Source organism: Pyrgilauda ruficollis, unplaced genomic scaffold (genome assembly GCF_017590135.1).
Source record: "Pyrgilauda ruficollis isolate IOZ18807 unplaced genomic scaffold, ASM1759013v1 scaffold59, whole genome shotgun sequence".
NCBI classification, from domain to species: Eukaryota; Metazoa; Chordata; class Aves; order Passeriformes; family Passeridae; genus Pyrgilauda; species Pyrgilauda ruficollis.
In genome coordinates, this window is record NW_024527599.1 from 1928943 (window position 1) to 1951786 (window position 22844).

Here is a 22844-nt window from a genome sequence, read left to right on the forward strand (position 1 = left end):
CCCGTGGCCTTTCCCCCTTGCCGGGACTGCCTGCCTGCGGCGTTCTGCCCCTCAGGCTCCCTCACGATCCCTCACGATCCCTCACGGTCCCTCAATGCCCCTCAGGCTCCCCCATGATCCCTCATGATCCCTCACGATCCCTCACACCCCCTCACGATCCCTCACGGCCCCGCCCATCAGACCCCGCCCCAAGTGACGTCACCGCGGGGGCCGCGCCCCTCCCCGCCAATCCGGCCCCGCCTCTCCCTCCCGCCCCTCCCCGCCCCACGTGCTCGGGGCCGGCCCCGGCGCGCGGCGGCTCTCGCGAGATCCCCGATGTAAACAAAGCCGCGGGGCGCGCGGCGGGGGGGGCAGCGCCGCCCGCCTTTCGCCGCCCCGGCCGCGTCCCGCCGCGCCCCGCCCACGGCAGCGGCCGGAGCGGGGGGCGGCGGGCAGGGCAGGCCCGCCCGTGAGGCCTGGGGGACCCCCGGCAGCTGAGGCCGGAGGGCGCGGGGTGCGGAGCGAGGGGCGGCCGGCGGGGTGGGCGCGCTCCGGGAAGGCCGCGGCCCCGCTCACCGGGCGGCGGCGGGAGAGAGGCCGGGCAGGTCGCGGTGTTCGGTGTGGAGTTGCTCAATAGCGGCGGCGGAGGGTGCCCAGGCCGCTGCCGGGGCTCCGGAGGGTCGGGCGGCCCCGCAGTGCCCCGAGCTGAGGCGCGGCCGTGCCGAGGCCCAGAGCCGCAGCTGAAACCGGCCCCGGTGCTCGCTTCCCCTCGGGCCGGGGAGGCACAAGGGGCTGGCACTGAGGGCACGGCAGGGGCGGGTGTCCGTGGGGTGATTTCATCCTTTCCGTGACATTTCGCCTTTCAAGGTTCCTCAAGGCGTGTGTCAGGCTGCTGTTGTGTTGCTGAATGTTTTGTTATTAATTGTTATTTTGCTGTCAGTTCCTGAGTGGTTGTCCTGCCTCCCTTAATGGGCTGGCCCTTGTAGAGTCTGGCCTGACGTGGAATGATGCTGATAACTGATACCACCGTGGGGATTTGTCTTTTTCTTTTACTTAGTGAGCAGGTTTGGGGTGGGGGGACACCACAGAGCAGCTGAGGGGGTTCCCTGAAGAGCTGGCTGGGATCTGGGCTGCTCCTCAAGTGCTTTCTGCCTTTAGGAATGTCACACAGACTTTTCCCCTGGAGAACAGCAGTGTGAAGGCAAGCTTGAGGATAGCACAAAAAGCTGACATAAAGCAGGAGAATGTGTGAGCTGCAATGGAACCCATGTTTTCAAGAGTACAGTGCGCTGCAATTGTGACTGCACGTTATTTTTACATAATTGTTCTCTGAGACAGCAGCCCATTAGGAAATAGTGGGTTTGTGTAATGGTGATGACAGCTGTCTACCTGTACCACTATCTTTACTCATGGAATCATAGAGTGGTTTGGGTTGGAGGGCTCCTTAAAGATCATCTAGTGCAGTTTGAGATAATTTTCCCCTTTATCATGCAGCTCTGTGGGGTTTGTTTTTTTATTTTCACAAACATTCCAGGAGCTGCAGTGATTGAAGGAGTTGCCCGCTTCGTGCGTGATCTTTTCTCCTCATTAAAAAAAGTGCTGTAAAGAGGCCTGCGGGCCTGTGTAAGTGAAATTCCTCTCTTCCCACCTTGAAGAACACGTGAAGAGCTTGTGCAATGAGCAGTCCTGTGGAGATGTCAGTAAAGGTGCTGTGTTTGTTGCAGGTGTGAGCCCGGAACGATGGCCGCAGAGTCGCCGCGCCGCCCCAGCCGCTGCACGGGAGGAGTGGTGGTTCGCCCTCAAGCTGCCACGTAAGAACCTTCTAGAAGAACAGCCCTTACTGAAAAGGGTTTGCTTTTCTTGTGGAAGAAGCCCAGCCTGAGCTGGTTTGGGTTTTTTCCCCCCAAAGCCAGCTTGTGTTGGCGCTGCACTTTGCTGCGTTGAGCGTTGTGCGGTGAAGTCAGCGCGTGGCATTTCTGTCTCCCTGAGTGGGATCCCATCCTTGGCCACTGCACACCAAAGCTGTGTATTTAAAAGCTAATTGCTGCAAAGTTTTGTTGTTGTTTGCACCATTTTGCTGTACAAACATTGCAATGTAGAAGAGTGATGCCAAGTTCTTCCTTAGGCCACAGGGCTGTGCCACGTGTGATCCCTTCTTTTAAACAACACCTTGTCCCAGAGTGGATATATTAAAGCATATAAAACTTGTCATTAAAGTCCTCCAGGAAGAAGAATTGTGGATTTTTTTTTTTTTTTTATATTAAAAGAATCAAACCAAGGAAAAAGGAAGAAGCTCCATCCTTCTGGTCAGAGCACCTGACAAACACTTTTTGTGCCTGGGCATCCTGATTTTCACTGTGTGCACACGGGAATGCTTTCATGGCCAAAGAGCCTTTTGGCTGTAAGGCAGCCTAGAAGATTTATGGTCTTTGTCTGTTAAAGGAGTTTTGTAGCAATTTTTCTTCCTTGGGATGTTTATGCTGCTGCAAAATGGCACTGTGTGGAAATGTCCACTTCAGGGGGTGTTACTGTGCCCTTGGAGACAACTCTGTGTTTCCAGATAAAAGATTCACTTCATTTTTATTGAAGATCACAAGAAACTGATTGTTGTAGCACAAAAAGTTGTGTTAGAACTTTGTCCTGCAGCCATTTTTTTAAACGTGGCAAAATTCCTCAACAAATGCCTTTCCTCTCTGTAACAACATTTTCTTCAAAATGTGCTTTAAAAGTATTACAGTAGAAAAACACTGTAAGGAGTTGATTGTCTGTCCTGAAGATGATTATCTGTTCTTTTTTTAAACATGGTGTTTTGTTCTTGAGGTACCTGTTTGTGCCTCAAAAATGTCACTCTTTTTGGTGAATCTGTGGGTGCTGAGCACTCAGCAGCATTCTGCTGCTCATGTCAAGCTTCTATATTATTATTAAAGGAAGATTGGGCTTTTTTTTGTGGATTATGTTGTTTTTAACCACTTTAAATACATCTCCCTGGAATTTTTTCAACTTTGGGGGAGATTTAGTGCACACACTCTGAATAAAACACCTCCCAAACATCAGCTTGGGTTCAAAATGTGCTCGGGGAGAGGGGAAAAAATTGCATTGCATGAGCTGAACCATGAGGGCAGCATGACTCTGGCTGGTTGGCATTCCCAGGACAGCTTCAGACACTGTATTTACTGCTCTGGCTGTGGCCAGGCATTTTAATAAAGGTGTGCAGGGGCAGCTTGGGTGACCTACATAAATCAGAGAAGAATCAGCACAGAAGAAACCACAGCTCGGTTTGTAAGGCCTCAGCCCAAAGCTGAGTGGGACAATCTGGGATGCAGAAATCCTGGGATGGTTTGGTCATGGGCTGGAGTAGGCTTTCTGGAATGTAAAACTTCATATTTCAGATTTATCTCTGTTTTCAAAGAGGTGTTGCAGCATTTGGGTTCAAGTATCTTCTGTATGCTTGTGTGTAGACCTAAATTCTCCAGAGTGCTGCATTTTTCAGTGCTAAACACTTCTGGTTTTATTAAAACAATCTTGCACAGCTTCAGAAAACAGCACTTTTGGCCATCCAGAGTTCCTAATTTACAGTTCTCCTTTGTTGCTATGAGAAATCTTGAGTTGGCACAGGAAAAATTACAACAGCACAAAAGTTAATTTCGGAGCCGCCGAAGCTGTTGCCTAAAGAAAACCTGAAGGCTTTTCTTAAATAATCTCAGACTTTCTGAGGGTAGCTCTTGTTGCCAGCGTGTCTCAAGTGTTCCTCATGGCTCAAAACACCAACTTTCTGCAGGGTTTCAGCAGCATCTGTGCTGCTCTCAGCCCACGCTGTGGTTACTCAGCCCTTGCACAGGGACAGGGACAGGCTGCTCAGAGCACTGCCTTAACTCTGCCTCAGAAAATGCATCTTGCACTTTAAACCTCCCCAGTGGATGCTGCTGGTGAACTTCCAGCAGGGAATGAGTTTCCCAAGCTGTACAATCTCACCTGGGAATGCCTCTCCTTGCTGTTAGGGAGGGTTTTGTTCCATCCCCTGTCCCTGAGCGCTGCCAGCTTTGTCCATCCTGCACAGGAGCTCTGGGAGTTTGTTTGTGCCACCAGGAGAGCTCCAGTCATTGTTTAAATCCTCATTTTCATCTTTCATTCAAGTAGAAAAATCCCTGAGGAATGATTTCCAAATCCTTGTATCACTTCAGGCCCCTCTGATGCGGAGAACATGGCTTATTCCTTGAGTTTAGATTTTATACTTTCCCCCCAAGCAGTTATTCCATCAGCAGCTATCACTTGGCTTTTTTACAGATTTTTATTACTCTTACTTAGTCCTTTCATAACTTACAGGCCACAATGAATATTATCAGAATTTGGCAGTAAAAATAAGTGCCTGCATTAGTATTCTGCTGTGTGCTAAAGGTTGCCCATGCTTCCTTTTGCTGACCTAATTTAATAATTCATGACCATTTCTGAAGTCCTTTGGCTGAAATTCTCCTTCTCTTTTCCAGGGAACAGTCCTACATGGAAAGTGTTGTTACCTTCCTCCAAGATGTTGTGCCACAGGTAGGGTGTGGATCTTTAAAACCACTTTTTTTTTTCAGTGCACAAAAAAGCAGAGTCAGGGATCCTCACTCTGCTTTGTAAATTTATTTATTTAATCTGATAAATGAATAAATAAATAAATGAATAAATGAATGAATAAATAAATAATTTTAATATGTTTATTTATATCGTTTAGTATGTTTATATATAATTAATATGGCACTGGAATGGTGCCTTCCTGGTTGCCCATGGGCCTCCCAGTAGCAGAAGGGAACTAATTTTGTTTTACTCTTTGGGAAAGCTGTAGAGGAGCACTGCAGCTGAATTTAGCTTCAGGAAATGATCCTGATTCTGATTCCAAGGAATGATTTAGTGTCTTGTTTCCTCATGAATTTCCTCTTAGGAATTCCCAGTGCATTTATTCTGTAATAATACAAAAACAATGCCCTCAGTAACAGCAATTTGTGAAATGAATTTTGGACTCAGGGTTAAAATTAGACATAATGAAAGTTTCAATTAAGAGATTGCTGCATTCCACAGCTTCCCATTCCCCCTCTCTGGTTAAAGGACACAGTCTGTGTTTTATTTTCCACATCAGCTTGCCTTGGAAGTGTGGAATGTGATTTGTTTTGGAAAGTAAACCCCACACTTATTTTTTAAATTTGTATTTTTAGTCCGTGTTGTTGCTTTTCTGGCATGTATAAAGTGATTATACAAGATGTGTTCATATTTAATCCCAAATAGTGCTCAGTATTTTGTTAGAATTCATTTGGAAGTGATGGTATTTCTGCTGGTTCCTGCTACCACAGCTTCTCCTGAGGACTGTAAAACCTCCAGGCTGGAAACACTGCAAGTCTCACTCCACAATTCCTTTTTGTATCTCATCTTTTTATGGGAATCTGTAGAACACAGGGCTGAAACATGGATCTGTTCTCCTGGAATTGCAGTTTATTCTCTTTTAAATGGCTGCATTAAAGTTGTCACAAACAGAACTGAAAGGTGTCAGTAATATAAACTGTGTAGTAAAGGTCTCTTTCTTCCCTCAGTCTGCCTTGCAAAGCTTTTAAGTGAATTAAAGAGAATTTTAATGATAAAACACCTCATGTGAGAACCTCCAACACTGCTGAGGTTAAAGACTGTAGAAGCCACTGTGTTTAATTTTATTAACTCAACCCTAAGTCACCTGGCATTTCTTACCTGGCCCAAGATTTATTATAAATATTTTGTCATTCCTGCATCAGTGAGTGATGTTCAGCGTGGTTGTGCTGTGTGAATACTGGTGACAGTAAGCTCCATGGATCATGATTGTGGTTTTTAATATAATTCCTTCTTACAGGGGGAGGAAAACCACTGTTAATCTTCCCTGTTTGAACCCTTTTGCTTTTTGTGCAGGCCTACAGTGGAACCCCACCAGAAGAGAAAGAGAAAATTGTCTGGGTCAGATTTGAAAATGCAGATTTAAATGGTATGGCTTCATTTTCTCTCACTTTTCTTGTGAGTTTTGGGTCCATGTGCAATAATTCCAGTCAGCTTATATTCCAGTATAGAATAATGATAAACATTATGATTTTCTTGAGTAAAAGCCCTCTTAAATGACATTTTTAACCATGAGAGAATGAGCAAAGCTCACAGAAAGCATGGAAGTATCAGAGACAGAGAAGATTTATTTGGGGTGGTGAAAGAGGCTTTTTCCAGGCCCAGTCAGAACAGGCTGCATAAAATAAATGTAAACACAACACAAAGGGTTCTGAAGAATATTCCAAAGAGTTTTGTTATATGAACACAAAAAGGAAATGCCTGAGAGTTTATGAAAAAATAAAGGGAAAACAAACCCACAAGCAAACAAACCTTGACTGGCCAAAGATAGCCATAAAACCACGTGGAGATTATAGATAATTTCTAGTTCTAATAACCCTGATTTAGGTTCACTCTCACTCCATCCCTAACCTTCCTTTAAAAAAAAAGGGAACAGGGATAAACAGGTGGAAGAGCTCAGTCTGAAAGAGGAATCAGTCACCATTTTCTTTTAGACCATGCTGTTATGCAGTAAATTTTTCTCCAATATTTTAAATTTTGAAGCTTTCTCTTTGTGAAACTTTAAGAATATATTTCAGTATTGCTCCAGCAAGAAAATGTAAAGCACTGTGGTTGTTTTTAGTTCTAACAACTGAGGGAACACCATCAAATGTTGCTGAGAGCTTGATCCTGACTCCTAATAATGGCTTTGCTGTTGAAATGTCCTTCAGATACATCCAGGAATATGGAATTCCATGAAATCCACAGCACTGGGAATGAGCCCCCGTTGCTGCTGATGATTGGCTACAGCGATGGGATGCAAGTGTGGAGCATACCTGTGAGTTCAGAGCTCACCCCTCCTTCCTTCTCCTTTTCCTTGTCAATTTTGTGTTCCAACTTGAATATTTCACCTTGAATTTCTCCCGTTGGAGGGAAGGAGCCAACACTTCCCATCAGTGTCTCGTGGATTGTGTGTGGTGTGCTTATCTTCAGATAATCCTGAGCACAGCTCAAACACTTCAGTTCGTGTACCTGCAGATTTTTGAGGGCTTTGTACACATTATTCCTGCTAAGTCCGTTTCCACCCTCAAACTGGGAGCAGTGTTTGCCATTCTGGAATAGTTTCTAGCCCCAAAACAAAACTGGATTTTGTTTTTTTAACAGAAAAGAATATGGTTAAAAAAAAAACAAAAAAACAAAAAAAACCAACAGGATTTGTTTGTCCCAGGAACTCCAGTATGACAGTATCAATAGTATTTTACAATCACATGTTTGTCATGGACATGATTTGCAATTTTAATTTTATGAAGGCCTCTGTTGCATATGGATTTGATTTCATGCTGTCATCCCCATCCCCTGGTTTGTGTTGCAGAGTGGTTTATGGGGCACGTGGTCTTCATTTGGGGAATTTCCCCCAAATTGCTCAAAATGAGAGAATAAAGTTGAGTACAGTAGGTCATAAAATTCTGAACTTAAAAAAGCAAAATTGCTCACAACACTCTATCCTTCAGAATAAGGCAGAGAGGATGGAGTTCTTTCTCTTTGTAAAATACATTGTTTTTTAAAGAAATGTGTACATTTTACAACTTTCTGTGTAGAACATGTGTTTATATATTGGTTGCTTAGAAAACAAAGTTAATTACTACAGCAAAAGTTCAGTTTAATTGAGTTTTATGGGCGTGGTAGGGCTTTTCCCCTCTTTATTGCATCTCATTATCCTCTTGATTGCATCTCATTAGCACGAATGAGGAAATAAGCTGGTGAGGTTTTGTGCTTGAAGGAATGTTTAAAAGAAGTTGAACGAGACCTAATATACTTCGCTAAATTTCAGTATTTTGGAACTGTTTATTAAAATTTAGGAACTTGAACTGAAACTTGGGAAGATTTCAGCCAAAAATGGGATTTTCTCTCGCGGTGCGTTACACCAAGTGTCCACACGGGGGCGCTGGGACACCGAGCTAAGAGCGGCAGCACCGCCTCATCAATCATCAATTAATTAATGAATTAATTACTATACCCTGAGCATCGCATCGGCTTGTGCTCAGTTATCCTCACAAAACACCCCGTTTTACCCAGCTGAAATGCTTTTATCCGAATGAACCTGTGTTTTCTGCTAAAAAAGGGATATGTGTTGCTATGGATGGATGTTTTAATTTTCTTTCTGTCTTTTTATTTTCTTTTTTTTTTCCTTCCTTGTGTCCAAATGAGCCACAAGTTAGGCCATGGAATACCTGATTTTGCCTTCTTTTTAGCAGGACCATACAGCCAGGCTATGTTTTTTCCCCCGCAATGTATTTCACTTCTTCATCATTCCTAGCTTTTGATAGTATTTGCTATTTCAGGAAAAAATAACAAAAATTAAGTTGCAGGACAGCTTCTCTCAGTGTTGTTCAATTTTTGCAGAAGTATGAGCAGGGGGGAAGTGCAGTGAAATGGAGAAAATGCCAAATGTGGAAATATTTTACCATCCACCTTCAGAATGTCAGCTGTGGGGATATTGCATCATTTTGCCAGCCCTTTATTATTTGTATATTCTGTGAAATTCTGAGAGCACAGCCAGGGAGGTGCAGCTTGGACCTGGACACTTTGTGTTAGAGCAGTGTTGGAATGGCTCCTCTGGTAGATTTTCACAGGATAATGATCTTTAACATCGGCTTTAAATATCTTTGCTGAGCAGGATTTGTATATCCAACAAATTTAGAGGGAACATGAACTGGAGGAGGTTTTCACAAACTGGAGGGGGTTTTCCACATTGTTGCTTCTCCTTTGTGTTTCCCCCCCTTGCTCAGCCTGAGCACAATAAAACCTGGCAGCTATGTGATTGACTTAATATTTAAGAGCTTATTTGGCAACACTTTTTTGTGCCCTTCTATTACACAAACCTTCCTTCTTGGCCCCACTGACTATTTAGCTTGTAATTAAGCAATGTTATTCCAGCTAAGGGGGAAAAAAACCAAAAAACCCAACAAAACCCCAACCCTGCATTCTCCAGCTTAATCTGCAAAAGCAACAATCTGACATTTATGTGCAAATCTCCTCAGGAAAGTCATTATCTGTAGCATTGTGCTTTTTTATTCCTACAATTGGCCCTCTATTCAGCACTTAATAACGTGTTGCAGGCAGCAGGGGTTGTGTGTGAGTGATTATGAAGTGTTTATGACAGCTCCTAAGCCCACACTCCTGCTAATGGTGCTACATGGCCTTGCCCACACCTCTCTGCAGTGTCTCTGCGAGCTGAGAGTGCTTTCACATTAACATCTCCTCCCGGGAAGATCTTTGGAGTACAAAAAGTGTGATTTGCAGGATGGGAGATGCCATTAGGGCGCCTTCAAAGGGCTCAGGGTGGTGTTTGGGGGAGCCTGGCTTTGGAAGTGCAGCACAAGGTGTCCATCCCAAGGGCTGGGCTTTGATCTCTGCTCTCACATGGGGGTGGGAAGGTTAAAAATGGGCTTAAAATACTCCTGCCTAAGTGGGGAGGAATCTGGGAATACACTGGGAGTTCCTGTTTGATAATGGTGCCGTGGAGTTCTGTGTTTTGTTTGGAATTTGGTTTTTTGCCTTGCTCCCAGTTTCGTGTTTCAGAGACAACTGGAACTGCTTTTTGCCTGATGTGGTTTCCAAGGATCTGTTCTAGATGTTCCTGTTCAGGGAATGCACGTTGGCTGCTTTTTTTTCTTTTTTTTTTTGCTTTTCATTGTAGGCTGGGAGTTTCAGAAGTAGAAAAATCATCTTGGTGTAATGGTTCTTGTGACAATTAACAAAGAAACTTATCACATCCCAAGCTGCAACCCTTCCTCTGTCCAGGTCTCTTTCCAGAGGGAACCACTTGCATGTGCCACTCAGAAAAATGGAGTAAAGACCTGACCTAATGACCCTGAAAAATGTCTGAGGACTTTACAGAGCACCTATGCAAATCATTTGGGTTTTTTACACTGAAGAGGCACCATTGTGCAAGAAATGTGGTTTTATAAAACTTCTGATTCCATTAGCACTGCCATAATTTGAAGAACTAGGTGCAACTTCATCCTCAGTCCAGCCACTAGAATAACATTCCTTGAGCATCTAAACTGTTACAATCTCTAGATAATTACAGAGATCTGGTTTGAATGGAAAAGCTGAGTGAATTTCTAAACTAAAGTGGTAAAATTTGTTCCTTTTCTTCCAGTCCTTCCTTACTTTCTCAGCAGCAGCATGACTGGAAGTTGCCTTTAACCCACATGCAGCAATATTTGGTGGTGGTATCTATTAATTGCTTATTATCATATTATAATGTCATATCATGATATCTTCATGTATAAAACATGCATCAGAATATTTAAAAACAACCTCCAGATCACTCCCTTTTCCTGTTACACATTCCCCAGTTTCCATTTCTAGATTTGCACAGTTCAAGCATTGAGTTACCAACTCCATTTCGTTTCACTTTGGTGTATGTTTGGCCTTTTTTTTTTTTTTTAACATTTTTTTTCACCATGTGAAAACCATTTTCTCTGGTTGGAAAATATTACTTGTCCTTGGTGTGAACAAAATTTCCTTTGTTCAGCTTTTTTTTATGGGTGCAAACTGGTGTGCTCCAAACAATGCAGCTGTGCCATCAGAAATTACCCAGTGCTGCAGACTCCTGGCCTGTCATGTTTTAAGCAGTAGCTCAAGATCTCTTAAGTGGAGGAGAAGATTCTTCTTCCTCCTTTAATGAAGACTTTTTTGGGGGGTTTGAATCCTTTGCTTCCAGCCTTCCCTGTAGGTCTGGGAGTTGTGGTTGATGCCAGGTTTTGGGAAAGCTGAGATGTTCTACCAGAGCAGCTTGGAGCCATCATTTTGGATTCCCTCTTCCCTGCAACGAGTACCTGAAGCTGCTTTTACAGCTTAATATCCAATTCTTGAAACCTGTTTGGAAATATTCTTGGCTTTTGGAATGGGAAAGAAAAACTTTTAAGAGCTCTGAGAGCTGCCACGGGGACTTGCTACTTAGCTGGATCCAATCCAGCATGGCAGCCACAACCTCGTTTCTCACAGGTGCTTTTTGAAGAATTTAGAGCTCTGTTTTCAATTCATAAGCTCTATTTATGTTTTGTCTGTGCATGAGAGACTGTGGGGCTCCAGGGACTGGTAATGGGATGTGGAGCCTTTGGCTGGGAGGTGGCAGCCCACAGGTGACCCCCTGTCCCCTCAGCGTGCAGTTCCTGGTCCCTCTTGGGTTCCTGGTGGGGAGAGTGTCCCATTCTCAGGAGATGAGCACTGAGATAAGGGCTGGAGTGACAAAAGATCAGGCCACACAATCTCTGTCCCCCCAAGGAGGTGCTTGCAGGCAGATTGGATCTGTGGACCTCAGCAATGAAGTTTTATCCATAGATAAATGAAAGGCATTAGCATTAACCACACTTAGTTCTGGGGTTTGTAAGATTTTTGTAAGACTGCAAACAGCAGAAGCTTCTGGTGGTGATGGTGGTGTTTGAAAGAAGTTAATTGGAATTCAAAGAAAATCTTGAACTCGAAGCCCTAATGCATTTTTCAGTGCCAAGCAAACCAAGGAACAACCAAGCTCTTACTAATTCATGGCAGACGCAGCATGCAGTGTCTTCCATGAGTCCCTGTCTCAGCAGAACAGTTAAGGACACACAGCTTAAATCCCCTGAAAAAGCTGTTACTTTGTGAAACTATGCTAGATTAAATATTAGTGTTGTAGTGTCACATCCAGATTTTTTGGAAACTTTATTTTGTGCCTTTTAGAGAATTTGAATTTTCTTTACAAGCGAGATGCTGGTGGTTGGGTGACACCCTCCACTGGGGGTGTATCTTAAAATTTGATCCTTTTTTAGCTCCCAGGACTCAGCAAATGCTGAGCACTTGAGCTGCAGAGGCTGAACCCAAACCATTCCATGATTTAGATTGCTGCAGGGACTGAGCAGAGGACCTGTTAACCTACAGTGCTCTCAAAACAGGGGCTAAATACCTGTAATCTCCTCTTAGTCACTGTTGCATCCTGTACCTTTTGTTACTCCATTTAACCTTACTTTCTGTAATTTTCCCCCAGTATAAAATAATAAATTATCTTTAAATAATGAATATTAATTATTCAAAAGTTACTCCATTACATGCATGAGAAGAGCTGGGCTGGGATTTCCATGTTTAATGCTTCAGTACAAATAAACTTCATTTGTATTTGGACATTTCTAGCTTTTCTTTGCAAGTCTCAAGTTTAAGCTCTGCCAGGTCTTGGCACCCCAGACTGGATAAACATTCTCCTGGAGTTCAGGATATTTAAGAGCAGAACCTGAGTTAAGAAGGTTTGGCCCTCTCAGTGTGTCTTCCTTTGGGGACTGGAACTTTTTGAAGTAGATTGGAGCTGGGGCTGGTGTGCTGGCAGGGATAAAAAGCAGAGGGAGGTGTGTGAGCTGCTTGGGATATTTTATGGGAATCACTCCTTCCCTACCTTTGTTGTGCTGGTTCCTTTCCCTCCTGTTTTCATTCCTAGCCAGAGATGTGCATACACGTGTGAAACAGCATTTTCATGGTTTGGGGGAAAAATCTTTAATTGCCAATAATAATAGTTCCCAAACCTTCTATTTTTCTTCTTTTCCATTTCCTCCTTTCCCTTTGCATAGAACTGCTGTGTTCCAGTGGACAGAAAACGTGCTGCTGTCTTAATTTTTTACATCTCTTTATTACTCTGTCCCTCTCTAATTTTCCTCATTTTCTGCTTAGCTGTGCTCTACGTTTTTCTGAGCTGTTTTTTCTGGATACAGATGTTTTCATCCAGAGTCTTTTTTTTTTTTTCCTCCCCACACTGCACTCCAAGCTCATGGCCAGTTAAAAGCCATCAGCAAACCTTTAGTGAGTTGGTGTCATTAACACAGATTTTAATTGATAAACTGCTGGTTTAAAATGGGTTAAAATGTTATTTCCCCACATTTGTGTAGCTTGTGTGTAATTCCAGGCTTAACAGGGAGAAGCAGCAAGTCTCTCTATTGTGTGCAGAGTGGTGGCTTAGCTCTGTAGTAAATGGTATTTTCAAAGTGATTTTATTTATAATTGTGCTTCATGGGGTGGGTTTCATTCTCCCCCATGACCTAGAGCAGTGATAATAAATAACCAGGCAAGAGTGGATGTAAGCTGAGAGCCTGGAGTGCTGTACTTGGGATTTGCTGGTCAAACAGTAGGAGTATTTTAACTTTTTGGACGTGTGAGCTGAAGTGCAGAAAGAAATGGAAACAACCATTAAATGACATTTCCAAAAGTTCACTTGAATTTATAGTTTATTGATTCCTAAGAACCTTATTCCAAATCATGTTCTCTTCTGATATTGTAAGCTGCTTGTTTGGCAAAACTTTATGCCAGCCTTGGCTGTGTTCTGAGGCTCATTACATCTGTTTTAAGTTGTTGGTTAGCTGGAAATGAGCTTCATAATGTTTGCCATTTTCCTGGAGTTTGACGTTCCATATCGGATCCATTTCCAGGCAGTTATGAAAATACATTGAGTGACCATTGCAGGAAGTCTGGGAATTCATCTTAACTGCTTCTGGTTTAATCTTTTCAACATTGCCATCAGTGACAGGCTTAAGTAGCTTGACCACCAATTTTTAAACATGGTTTTCACACCTGGTGAGTTTGAAATGAACCAATATATTAAATTCTCCCAACTTTTTCCACCTGTGTTTGCCACTCTTGACTGATTTCTGGTGAGCTGGCATTTTCCTTTAGAACCATGTGAAATGTGGGATAAATTTTTGGGAATTTTAGTCAGCTTCAAGTCTTGCTTCTTCCAAAACCTGTGTGGTCATGAACGGTCAATTCAAGACTTCTTATGTATATATTTTCAATTAGAAAAATAGCAGTGGTTGCTTAGGCAGAGTCTTACCAATATACCTCCCTACAATGCCTTTCTAACTCCATCCTTAGCTGTGGAACAGATGTGTTTTTGCAGGTGTAAATTGTTTTTTGGCCTTTGCAGATCAGTGGGGAGGCTCAGGAGCTGTTCTCGGTGCGCCACGGGCCGGTTCGAGCCGCTCGGATCCTGCCAGCTCCTCAGATCAGTGAGTACACCCCAAACATTCAGCACCCACACAGCTCTGCAAGGCTGCTGGTCCTCTCACTTAAACTAACAAGACAACAGGATTTGTGTTTTGGAGTGGCTCTGGCTTCTGATTATTTTACATTAACTTTACTCACTTTGGCCCTTTCAGTGGTTTACATTTTATCATCCTCAAGTGCAGCTCCTCTCTGCCTCTGCTTAAACACCATTTAATCAAATCCTAAACCAAGCTGCTTAATTTAACAGGATTCTTCCAGAAGTTGAGTTAACCCTGAGAAGAACTTGCTGCAAAATCTGAGTAACTGTGCATGAACAAGCAAATTCCTCTGAAAAAATGACCCTGTTCAATCCAAACCCAATCTAATTGTTGGCTTCTGAAAGAACTGTTTGGGTCTAAATTAAATGTGTTGTTTTACTTTGTGGATGAAAAGAATTTGACCAAGGAGTTTGGGGACTATGCTGGGTTAGAATTTCTAGTAATATTTTATTAATTAATTAATAAACTCAAAAAATACAGCCTAAACCCTTAATATTTAAATTATTCATAGTAAATTGTACTGATTTTGTGTGTTTCAAAGAAAGTAAATGAAGAATGTTTAATGGGCTATACTATATATTGTTTTGGTGATTTCCTAAGTAGAGGAATATACAAAGCATATGTGGCTGTGTAACTATGACAGGTTAAACCAACTTAGAGTGAAATACTTCCCAAGCCTTTATTCCATTTATTGGAACCCTGCATAATTCCCAGCGAGATTCTCTCTTGCTGTTATGTGTGTCATTGAGTGGTGGATGTCTGTGCCCTTCCTCTCTAGAAGGAAAAAAACAAAGGAGAAAGAAGTGGAAATGAAATTAAATGAAAATGAAGTAAATTAATTGAAGAACCTGGGAGTTCTGTTTTTTCTGGTATTAAAGCAGGTTTTTGATTTTTCAATCAAGTAAATCACACTCATGAACTCCTTCAAGCAGTTATTGTCTTTCTGCCCCTAAATTCCATATATTTAGCATCTGACAATGATAGTTGTTACATTAGAAAACTATTCAAATTAGCTCATATTAAATTAAACCAAACCTTTTAAAAACATGTTTTGGTCTCTTTTTACATGGCTTGGTTTAAATAAATCTTTGATTAAAAGTACATGAATGTATCATTGACCAGTATCTGGAATCAGATAAAAGTAAAGCTGTAATAAGAGGCCTTAGATAACTAACTCATGAGCTTTAATGATTCTGAACGAAATAAAAGGAATTTGTAAAGGAGAAGCTGATTACCATCAGCAGGCTCAAACACTGTTTTACTGTAAAGCTGTAAAAAGGGAATTATTGAAAATAGGAGTCTCCTGGTGGATGGATTTGGCACGTTCCTAGAAACAGATCTGAGCTGGTGATAAGCAGCTCATTCCCAGGTGTGAAAGGAAAGCTCATGGCTTTAACTTGGTGACTTTACAGCAGCAGAACTTAATAGTTTGTCAACTATTTCATTAAAAAACTGCAGCCCTTTGATGTTAGATCCTCTGCCTCGTGGTGTGCCTCGTGGCATAATGAAGCCTTGTTTCAGAGGCATTATTTCATGCAGGGGATCTCCTCCAGCAGGAGCCTGGGCAGCTCTGTTAGCTCCTGGAGCTGCTGGGACTGGCATCTGTGCTCTGCTCTGAGCCACCAGCCTGGGCTGGCTCAGCATCACTTCCATGTCCTGCTCTGCAGCCTGGAGGAGATGGCCATGAGAAATGGAGGGATTTCTGTCAATAATGCTAAACCTTCCAGGTCTCAACCCCTCTCCTTGGTCAGGTCACACCTACCAAGGCCTTCAGTAGGCAGGGCTTTAATTATTCTGTGCAGTTTAATTATTCTGTGCAGTTTGCAGTGTACATTTTTGGAGACTGAGGCTTTGCACTGTGACCAGATTTTGGGCTTGCAGAGCTCATATTTAGACTATGAGAACATCTCAGTCTGGACTCTGGCAGTCTTAGGGACAGGAATTGTGAGCCATCCTTGGCTCTTCTCCACTTCCACATCTGGGGGCTGGGCTGGGGTTAGGGTTGTTTCCATGTGTCCAGGTCTGGATTTTCTGTCAGTGCTGAGGCAGTGATACATTTATTTCAGTTACCTTTGTTGTTCTTTCACCTACAAAATCAGAATACTGATGCTTTCTGAAGGAAGTCAGTGCTAGAATCTCCCATTTTTTATTACTTATCCCAGGTCATTTTACAAACCCCTGGCCAAATACCTGCTTTGCCTTGTGCTGTCCCATTTGTCAAGGTAGAGCTGCATAGTTAAAAAATCAATCAAGAGCCTCAGAAAGCCAGGGAGCAGCTCTGTGTGTGGCAGTTCCTCTCAAAGGGGTGACAGGCTGGTGTGGTGAAGTTTAGATCAGTGGGTGTCTGTAAAACCTATTTCCATGTTTCAGCATTATGAAAATAAATTCCTCCAGCGAGCTGAATTAATTTATTGCCATTTTCTAGATTATGCTGCTTGCAGAAAGATGATATAATAGCCCTACATCTCTCAGTGAATTTGACTGTTCACTCAAATTGACTTATAAGTGGGGAAAAAAGCAAATAAAAAAAGGAAATAGAAGGAATGTGGAGGCACTAAAACCCATTGAGAGTTGAAATATTGCAGCAGATTTATCCTGTTCTCCACTGCTCCCATCTTTGATGTTGGTAAAATTAAGATTTGAACCTCAAAAGCTGACTCAGGTTTATGTGCAGGTACACTTAAAGAGCTCTAATATTTAGGTTGCTTTCTAAAGGAAGGCAGATGTGAGGTTTGTGTATGTTCAGCCACTTGGGTGGTTCAGTGGTTTGAAATCCCCAAAAGGCCAAAATAATCCCAGGTTCTGTGTGGTGGAGGGGCTGGCCCTGCTGGATGGACAAGCAAGGTTTGGGGTGGTTGTGCAGGTGTGTGTCTGAGTTCTGCTGTTCTCCCACTGTTCCCTGGAGTTTTTGGGATAATGAATGGGAATGTCTGTGGATTTTAGAAATTACAGACTGGAATTATCCAAGTAAGTCTCTTTTAGAGAGATTACAGGGGAGAATTTTGGGGTGCAACACTGTAAAATCCCAGTTTCTTCGAAGCTTTGGCCTGACCTGTGTTTCCTCATCACGTCATAAATGAAATAAAAGAATTATTTAATTGTTTTCTAGTGCTTTAGACCAGTGCACCTGAAACTTTCACCCAGCTGGGCTGAGAGGGAATTCCAGCCTGGGGCATTCCCAGGTACTGCTGGGCTGCTGCAGAACCAGAAATGCCACAAGATTTCCAAGGAAAAGATGGAAAGGAGAGGGGTTTAGTGGAGCAGGAGCAGCACTCATTATTAAATGGGACTGATCAGTGGAATTACACACCAGGAAAATCCACCCCATGGTGCCTCTGCCCACTGCTAAATAGGTCAGAGTGTGAAATTCATGCATCACGTTTCTCCTGATGGCAAACCAGGGGCATTTCCAGAGTTCTGAGCAGCCTTTGAGTTCCTGTGACACCCACTGGCTTTCATTTTTATCCTGCACAAGGATGTGCTGGTTTTGGTGGTGTTCTCACTCTTTTTATTGGCATTATTGAGGGGCCTTAGCAGGCCCTGAGGTCCCAGTTCACAGTTTCATCAGCAGGACAGGGTCTAAGCTGCTTTGAGCTTAGTGTGGGTAACCTTTTGACTTCATAAACTTCTAAATGTTGATTTGTATGAAATTTCATTTAGCCACAGAGATATTTTTTTTTGTCCCTTTTTTTTTTTCAATTTTAAGCACACTAACTGAAGTGAGGTTTTTAAAAAACCAAACCTATCATTTAGCTAAATGGAGCTGTAGATAAGGTGGTGCCTTGTTGGCAGGAAGGGCAGTTTTCATTACTTTAATTGTGTGATTTGTCAGGATTTCCAGCATTTTATAAATGCTGTAGTGTTATATGACAGAGTTAAAAGGATTTAGAATGAAAGGAGTTTAAGAAAAAGACTTTGCAACAGGATTTCAATACTTTTTGTATTTGGGGGGATTTAGGGAGCTGTTTTTCATTTCAATTTTGTTAAACACTGTGTGTGCAGCAGGTGTGTGCAACGTCAGCGCCTCGCACATGCAAATAAACACAATTTTACAAATGAAAATTAATCCAGCAGAACTTGGGGGATTAAATGCCACCCCAGACCTGGGAGAGGCTCCTGCCTCCATTAGAGCCCAACACATGTCACTGTGCAATCTCATGGATGGGACAGCTATTAACCTGATTTAATGCCCTCAGAGGCCTCCCAGTAATGATCCTTTCCTGCACTATTAATATTTACATTCTGAAAGTATTGGAGTAGAAAATGGATTTTTTAAAATTGAGGGACTCGAGTCATTATAGACAGAAATCAGAAGTTTAAGCACCTATTGCAGAAATTTTGCAAATCTGTGCTGTGGGTATTAAATCTGGCATTGCTTTTGGTTTGGGGGCACTTGATTCCCTGGACTCCCCCCCATCTTTTTCCTCCTTCTTTCCCCTTCCTGGTCATTAAACTAGACCATAAATAAACATTTGAATTTGTGTCTCTAATATATATCAATATATATAATAATCAATATATTATATATATATATTATATATATTTGCGATCTAATATATATCAATATATATAATATATTGTGTATCTAATATAGTGAGAAAGAAGGAAAAAAAGTAGAGTTAAATACTTCAGGTAAAATCCTGGCTGCACTTAAATCAGTGTCAGAAGTGCTGGTAGTCAGCATTTCACCCTCTGTGCTGGGAGCAGAGCAAATGGAATTCATCTGTTACCTGCACTGAAGGAAACAAATTGGTTGCCAGACTCTTAAGGAGACTTTTATGTTTCATTTATCAATTTACAGGTCAGTACATACAGTACAGGTTTGACTCACCAAAGAGCTCGAAATAATAGGAATAAAAGGAAAATACATCTGGCTGGTTTAGGTTATTTGTAAAGCTATTGTTGATGGTGGAGTTATTGATGTGATCCATTTGACTTTATAAATACCCAAAGGTGTAGGAGGGAAGATTTTTCCTTGTACAGCTGAGAGGACTCAACAGTGTTTGTTACAAATTAAATGCACGTACCTGAGTCATTAATAATTAACAGCCTGCTATGTCAAAATATATATTGTTAATTGTTGTGCCTTTCTGAGTAAATAATTTAGTTTTGTACAGCACTATTCAAGATTTAAATTTTGAGCAGACTATATCACGAATATTCTTTAGAGATCAAAGGGTTTGGTGTATAATGGAGAAAAGAAAATCCATTATTCACCACACATGTGCAGACCTATAGACAGATAATTAAAAAGGCAGAGGTTGAAAGAAAATGGAGGAAAGTTAGTAGTTGTTACTTTGTTATTTAAGTTGGGTTGAAACATACCCTGGAATTCAGGGTATTAAACATTGTTCACAAGCAGAAGTGAGATTTTTTTTTTTTTTAAAACTCAATTTTAGTTTTATTTCTGTTTACGCAGCAGTAAAGCAAAGTTCTCCAAACTCTTAAAACCCCATTTTAAGAAGTGTGGCGTCTTTAACAGTCTGCTGAGCTGGGGTGGAGGTGTGACTGAGCCTGGGGGCACAGCAGGGCTGGCTCCCAGTGCCAGGGCTGGTGTCCCTGGTGTGGGACAGCTGGCCCAGCCTGGCACAGAGCAGCTCTGCTGGGCTGTCAGCACCCCTAGGAGGGGATGGGATGTGCTGTAGGACTTGTGGTTCCACTTGGAGGTTGTTTTTTTGAAGGTTTCCATCTCCTGGTGGTGGAACAGCTTGATGTGGTTTGGATTTCATCTCCTGTTTTCTTGGGCACGGGGCAGGGGCTGCAGAGGCTGCTCTGAGGTTGGCACTCCTGGGTTCCATTTCTACAAACTGGAAGCCAAGGTGTGAACCCAGGCAGAGCTGCAGAGAACTTCCTAAAAAACAATGGAAAGTGAGCAAGAGCCGCTTGTTTCAGTCACAGAATCCCAACCCTTGTGGGATGAACAGAAAATCACTGCCAAAGCCTGGCCACCTTTTGCTGCTTGTCTTGTTCTCATTTTCATCTCTCACACAGCTCTGCCTGTAATTTGAATTTCTGTCCCTTATCTTGCTCAAGCTGGGAGTTTTTTGTTATATTCAGTATATTGGGCCCCAACCTGAACTCGGAAGCTGTACAAACAGCACATAGTGATTTGCTTTTTCTTTTCTTTTGTTTTCCCTCTTGTCAGGTGCTCAGAAATGTGATAATTTTGCTGAGAAGAGGCCTCTGCTTGGTGTGTGCAAAAGCATTGGGTCTTCTGGGTAAGAATGTTTTCTGTGCATAAAAGGAATATATAAATTGCATTGCCATCTGAAGAGCCCAGCAGATGACATCTTTAAACTTTGTTCCTTTTTTCTTCATGGGATAACACTGGGATGTGATTTTAAACTATTTTTTTGGTGTGTCAACATATATTTTCCTATGACTTAAGCTTTTGGAAAGGGATAAAAAAGAGACTCTTGATATAAAATAAATAAAGAGGTATTTAAGGTTTATTTTATTCTCAGTGGAATCACAACTTTATGATTAACCTTTTCTGATATTAATCCGGGTCAGAATTATTATTGTGAAGTGTTTAAAGCAATCTCTGTGTCTTAAAAAGTAATTTTTCAAGCAGCAAATGAATTACAAATACCAAGCATTTCATTGTTGCAGCCACACACTCTTTATTAGCAAAATACATGTTAAACCTCCTTGCCTGAGTTACAAAAATCAGTTTGCAGTCTTGTTTTATGCTCTCTCCAGAATTGTTGTATCACTGCTCTTATAAAAGAGGCCCTTGAGATATTTTATGCTTTATTCAGACAATGCACAGGATTTATATCTCTACATACAGGAAAATATTTGCTTTTCAGGAGTAATCCTCTACACAGCCATTTAATGGCTGAGCAGTTGAAGTAAATCTTCTTACAGTTGTAAGACTAATTCTGTGCCACACCTTTTTCAATTAAGAATTTAATCACTGTGTGTGTGAAGGAAGAACTGTCAAATCTTTACCTTTCTCTGGTATTACTGTGTGAAATTGTAATATTAATGTTACCTGCCTTAAATGTTTGAATTAAAATCCACATAGGGCAGAGAAGTGATTATTTTTTTCTTTATGTATTTACAACTTGCAAAAACTGGTTGATGGTGATTTTTCTTATTTTCTTCCCTGCTCTTTATTTATAAATTAGAGGTGCAAATGCTGCTCTGTCTTTATCCAAACAGTGTATTTATATATGTAAAGGATATGTTGGTTTAGTAAAAATCTTCTTTCACAATCTTGTTTTAGAAGCTGAGGTACCTGAGAAGTGAACAAACCCTGAAGATAATTATTTTCGTTGTGTTATTGTATTCCTGTTGATGGAAAATAATTCAAAGATTCTGGGCACTTTCTGCTATCCTCAAAAAAGAAAAGCCCCTCATGTGTTTTCAACACCATAATATTGTCATTTCCAAATAATTCTATGTTGTTACCATTATTAATTAACTCCCAGGTGAATTTCCTGATAATAGATTTTGTTTTCTATTCTTGTATGTGACCATTTCATACTCATCAACAAGATGGAACTTTTGCCTTATATCTGATTTTCTGGTGCACACATTTTTGTATTTTAAAAGTCACATTTTTCCAGCTAGTAAAATCACTGAAATGTTTCACAGGGGGGTTGGCCTGGATGATTTTTAAGGGTCCCTTTCCAATCCAAACCAGTCTATGATTCACTGTATAATCTTCTCAAAACAATTGTTTTCACAGCCCCCCAAAAGATGCAGTCCTGACACAGAAATGGGAAACAGATTGTGGTTTTTGGCTGGTATTTCTCTGCTGGTTTAGAGGCTGGTTCAGTCAACTTCAGTCTTAGATTACAAGATTTGCAAATTAAAAGGAAAACCAAAAAAGAAAGAATATCTGACTAAATTTTGGGGTTTTGGAGGGTTGTAAAGACATGCCTGCTTGTTCCTGGTGATAAGACAAACAAATCTTTATAGACACACAAAATTAATTGATGGGTTTGGTGCATATTAATGCATTTCCTAGGTGGTGAAACATTAAGATATCCCTATTTTCCCCACATGGGTTATTGAATCCATAGTTTGGAACAGACTGGATCTGTAAAAACACTTTCAAATACACCAGAGAGGTCCAAAATACATTACTTTCATTCTGCTCAAATGTAAATGTTAAATAAATACTTCAGTTTCACTAGCGGAGAAGTTTAAAGAGAAACTGACCAGGACAATTTTGTTTTAATTCAGATTATTAAAAAACCAGTTGAGAATAAATGGAGACATTGCAAATTTGCCCTTCAGTAGATAATTCAGGTAACAAGAAAGCTGAAAATAATCAAAATGACCATTCCAGGAGGGAAATAAAAGCACATGGAGGAGCAGGGACAGGGAGAATGGGGCAGGGAAGCCAGAGCCCTTGTGCTGTCACTACATGCTCTTAAATCCTTTCTCCAGGTACTGGATCTCTGAGCCATCCTTACAAAAAGCATCTGATATTTTTGTGTCCTGTGTCCAAAGAGCCAAATCATTTTGCTAAAAGATTAGCAGATTATGCCAGAATCTTGCATGGGCAAGTATGATAATCAGCTAATGCAGGTTTAACTAATTAAACAATCAGTGCTAGATGATTAAAAAATAAGAGTTTGAGGCCTTTGGGGAGAGTGCAGGAGTTCAGGCAGTGGCCTCTTCAGCAGCCTCTAGTCTGTGCTGGCTTTCCTGCTTATATTTTTAGAAAGATGAATTAATTTGATGATATCAAGTGGTGGAAAATTTTGGATGACTTGAAGAATTGGATGGAGGTCATTCAAGGGCATG

At 41.7% G+C, this 22844-nt stretch overlaps 1 protein-coding gene across 14 annotated transcripts in view; it reads left to right on the forward strand.

Moving 5' to 3' along the window:
• The first annotated feature begins 416 nt into the window (after positions 1-416).
• The window catches only part of BCAS3 (BCAS3 microtubule associated cell migration factor), a 297954-nt gene continuing 275526 nt past the window's right edge, over positions 417-22844 (forward strand). For 4 of the 14 annotated variants that reach the window (XR_005956358.1, XM_041482392.1, XM_041482390.1 and 1 more), the window contains exons 1-7: positions 1484-1602; positions 1704-1790; positions 4464-4518; positions 5890-5962; positions 6744-6850; positions 13964-14045; positions 20227-20299. Coding sequence is in view for 13 of the 14 variants with exons in the window: in XM_041482392.1 (XP_041338326.1) it covers positions 1720-1790; positions 4464-4518; positions 5890-5962; positions 6744-6850; positions 13964-14045; positions 20227-20299 (461 nt within the window). In the remaining variant the exon portion in view is untranslated. The other 10 variants (XM_041482387.1, XM_041482388.1, XM_041482393.1 and 7 more) reach the window with 8 other exon arrangements.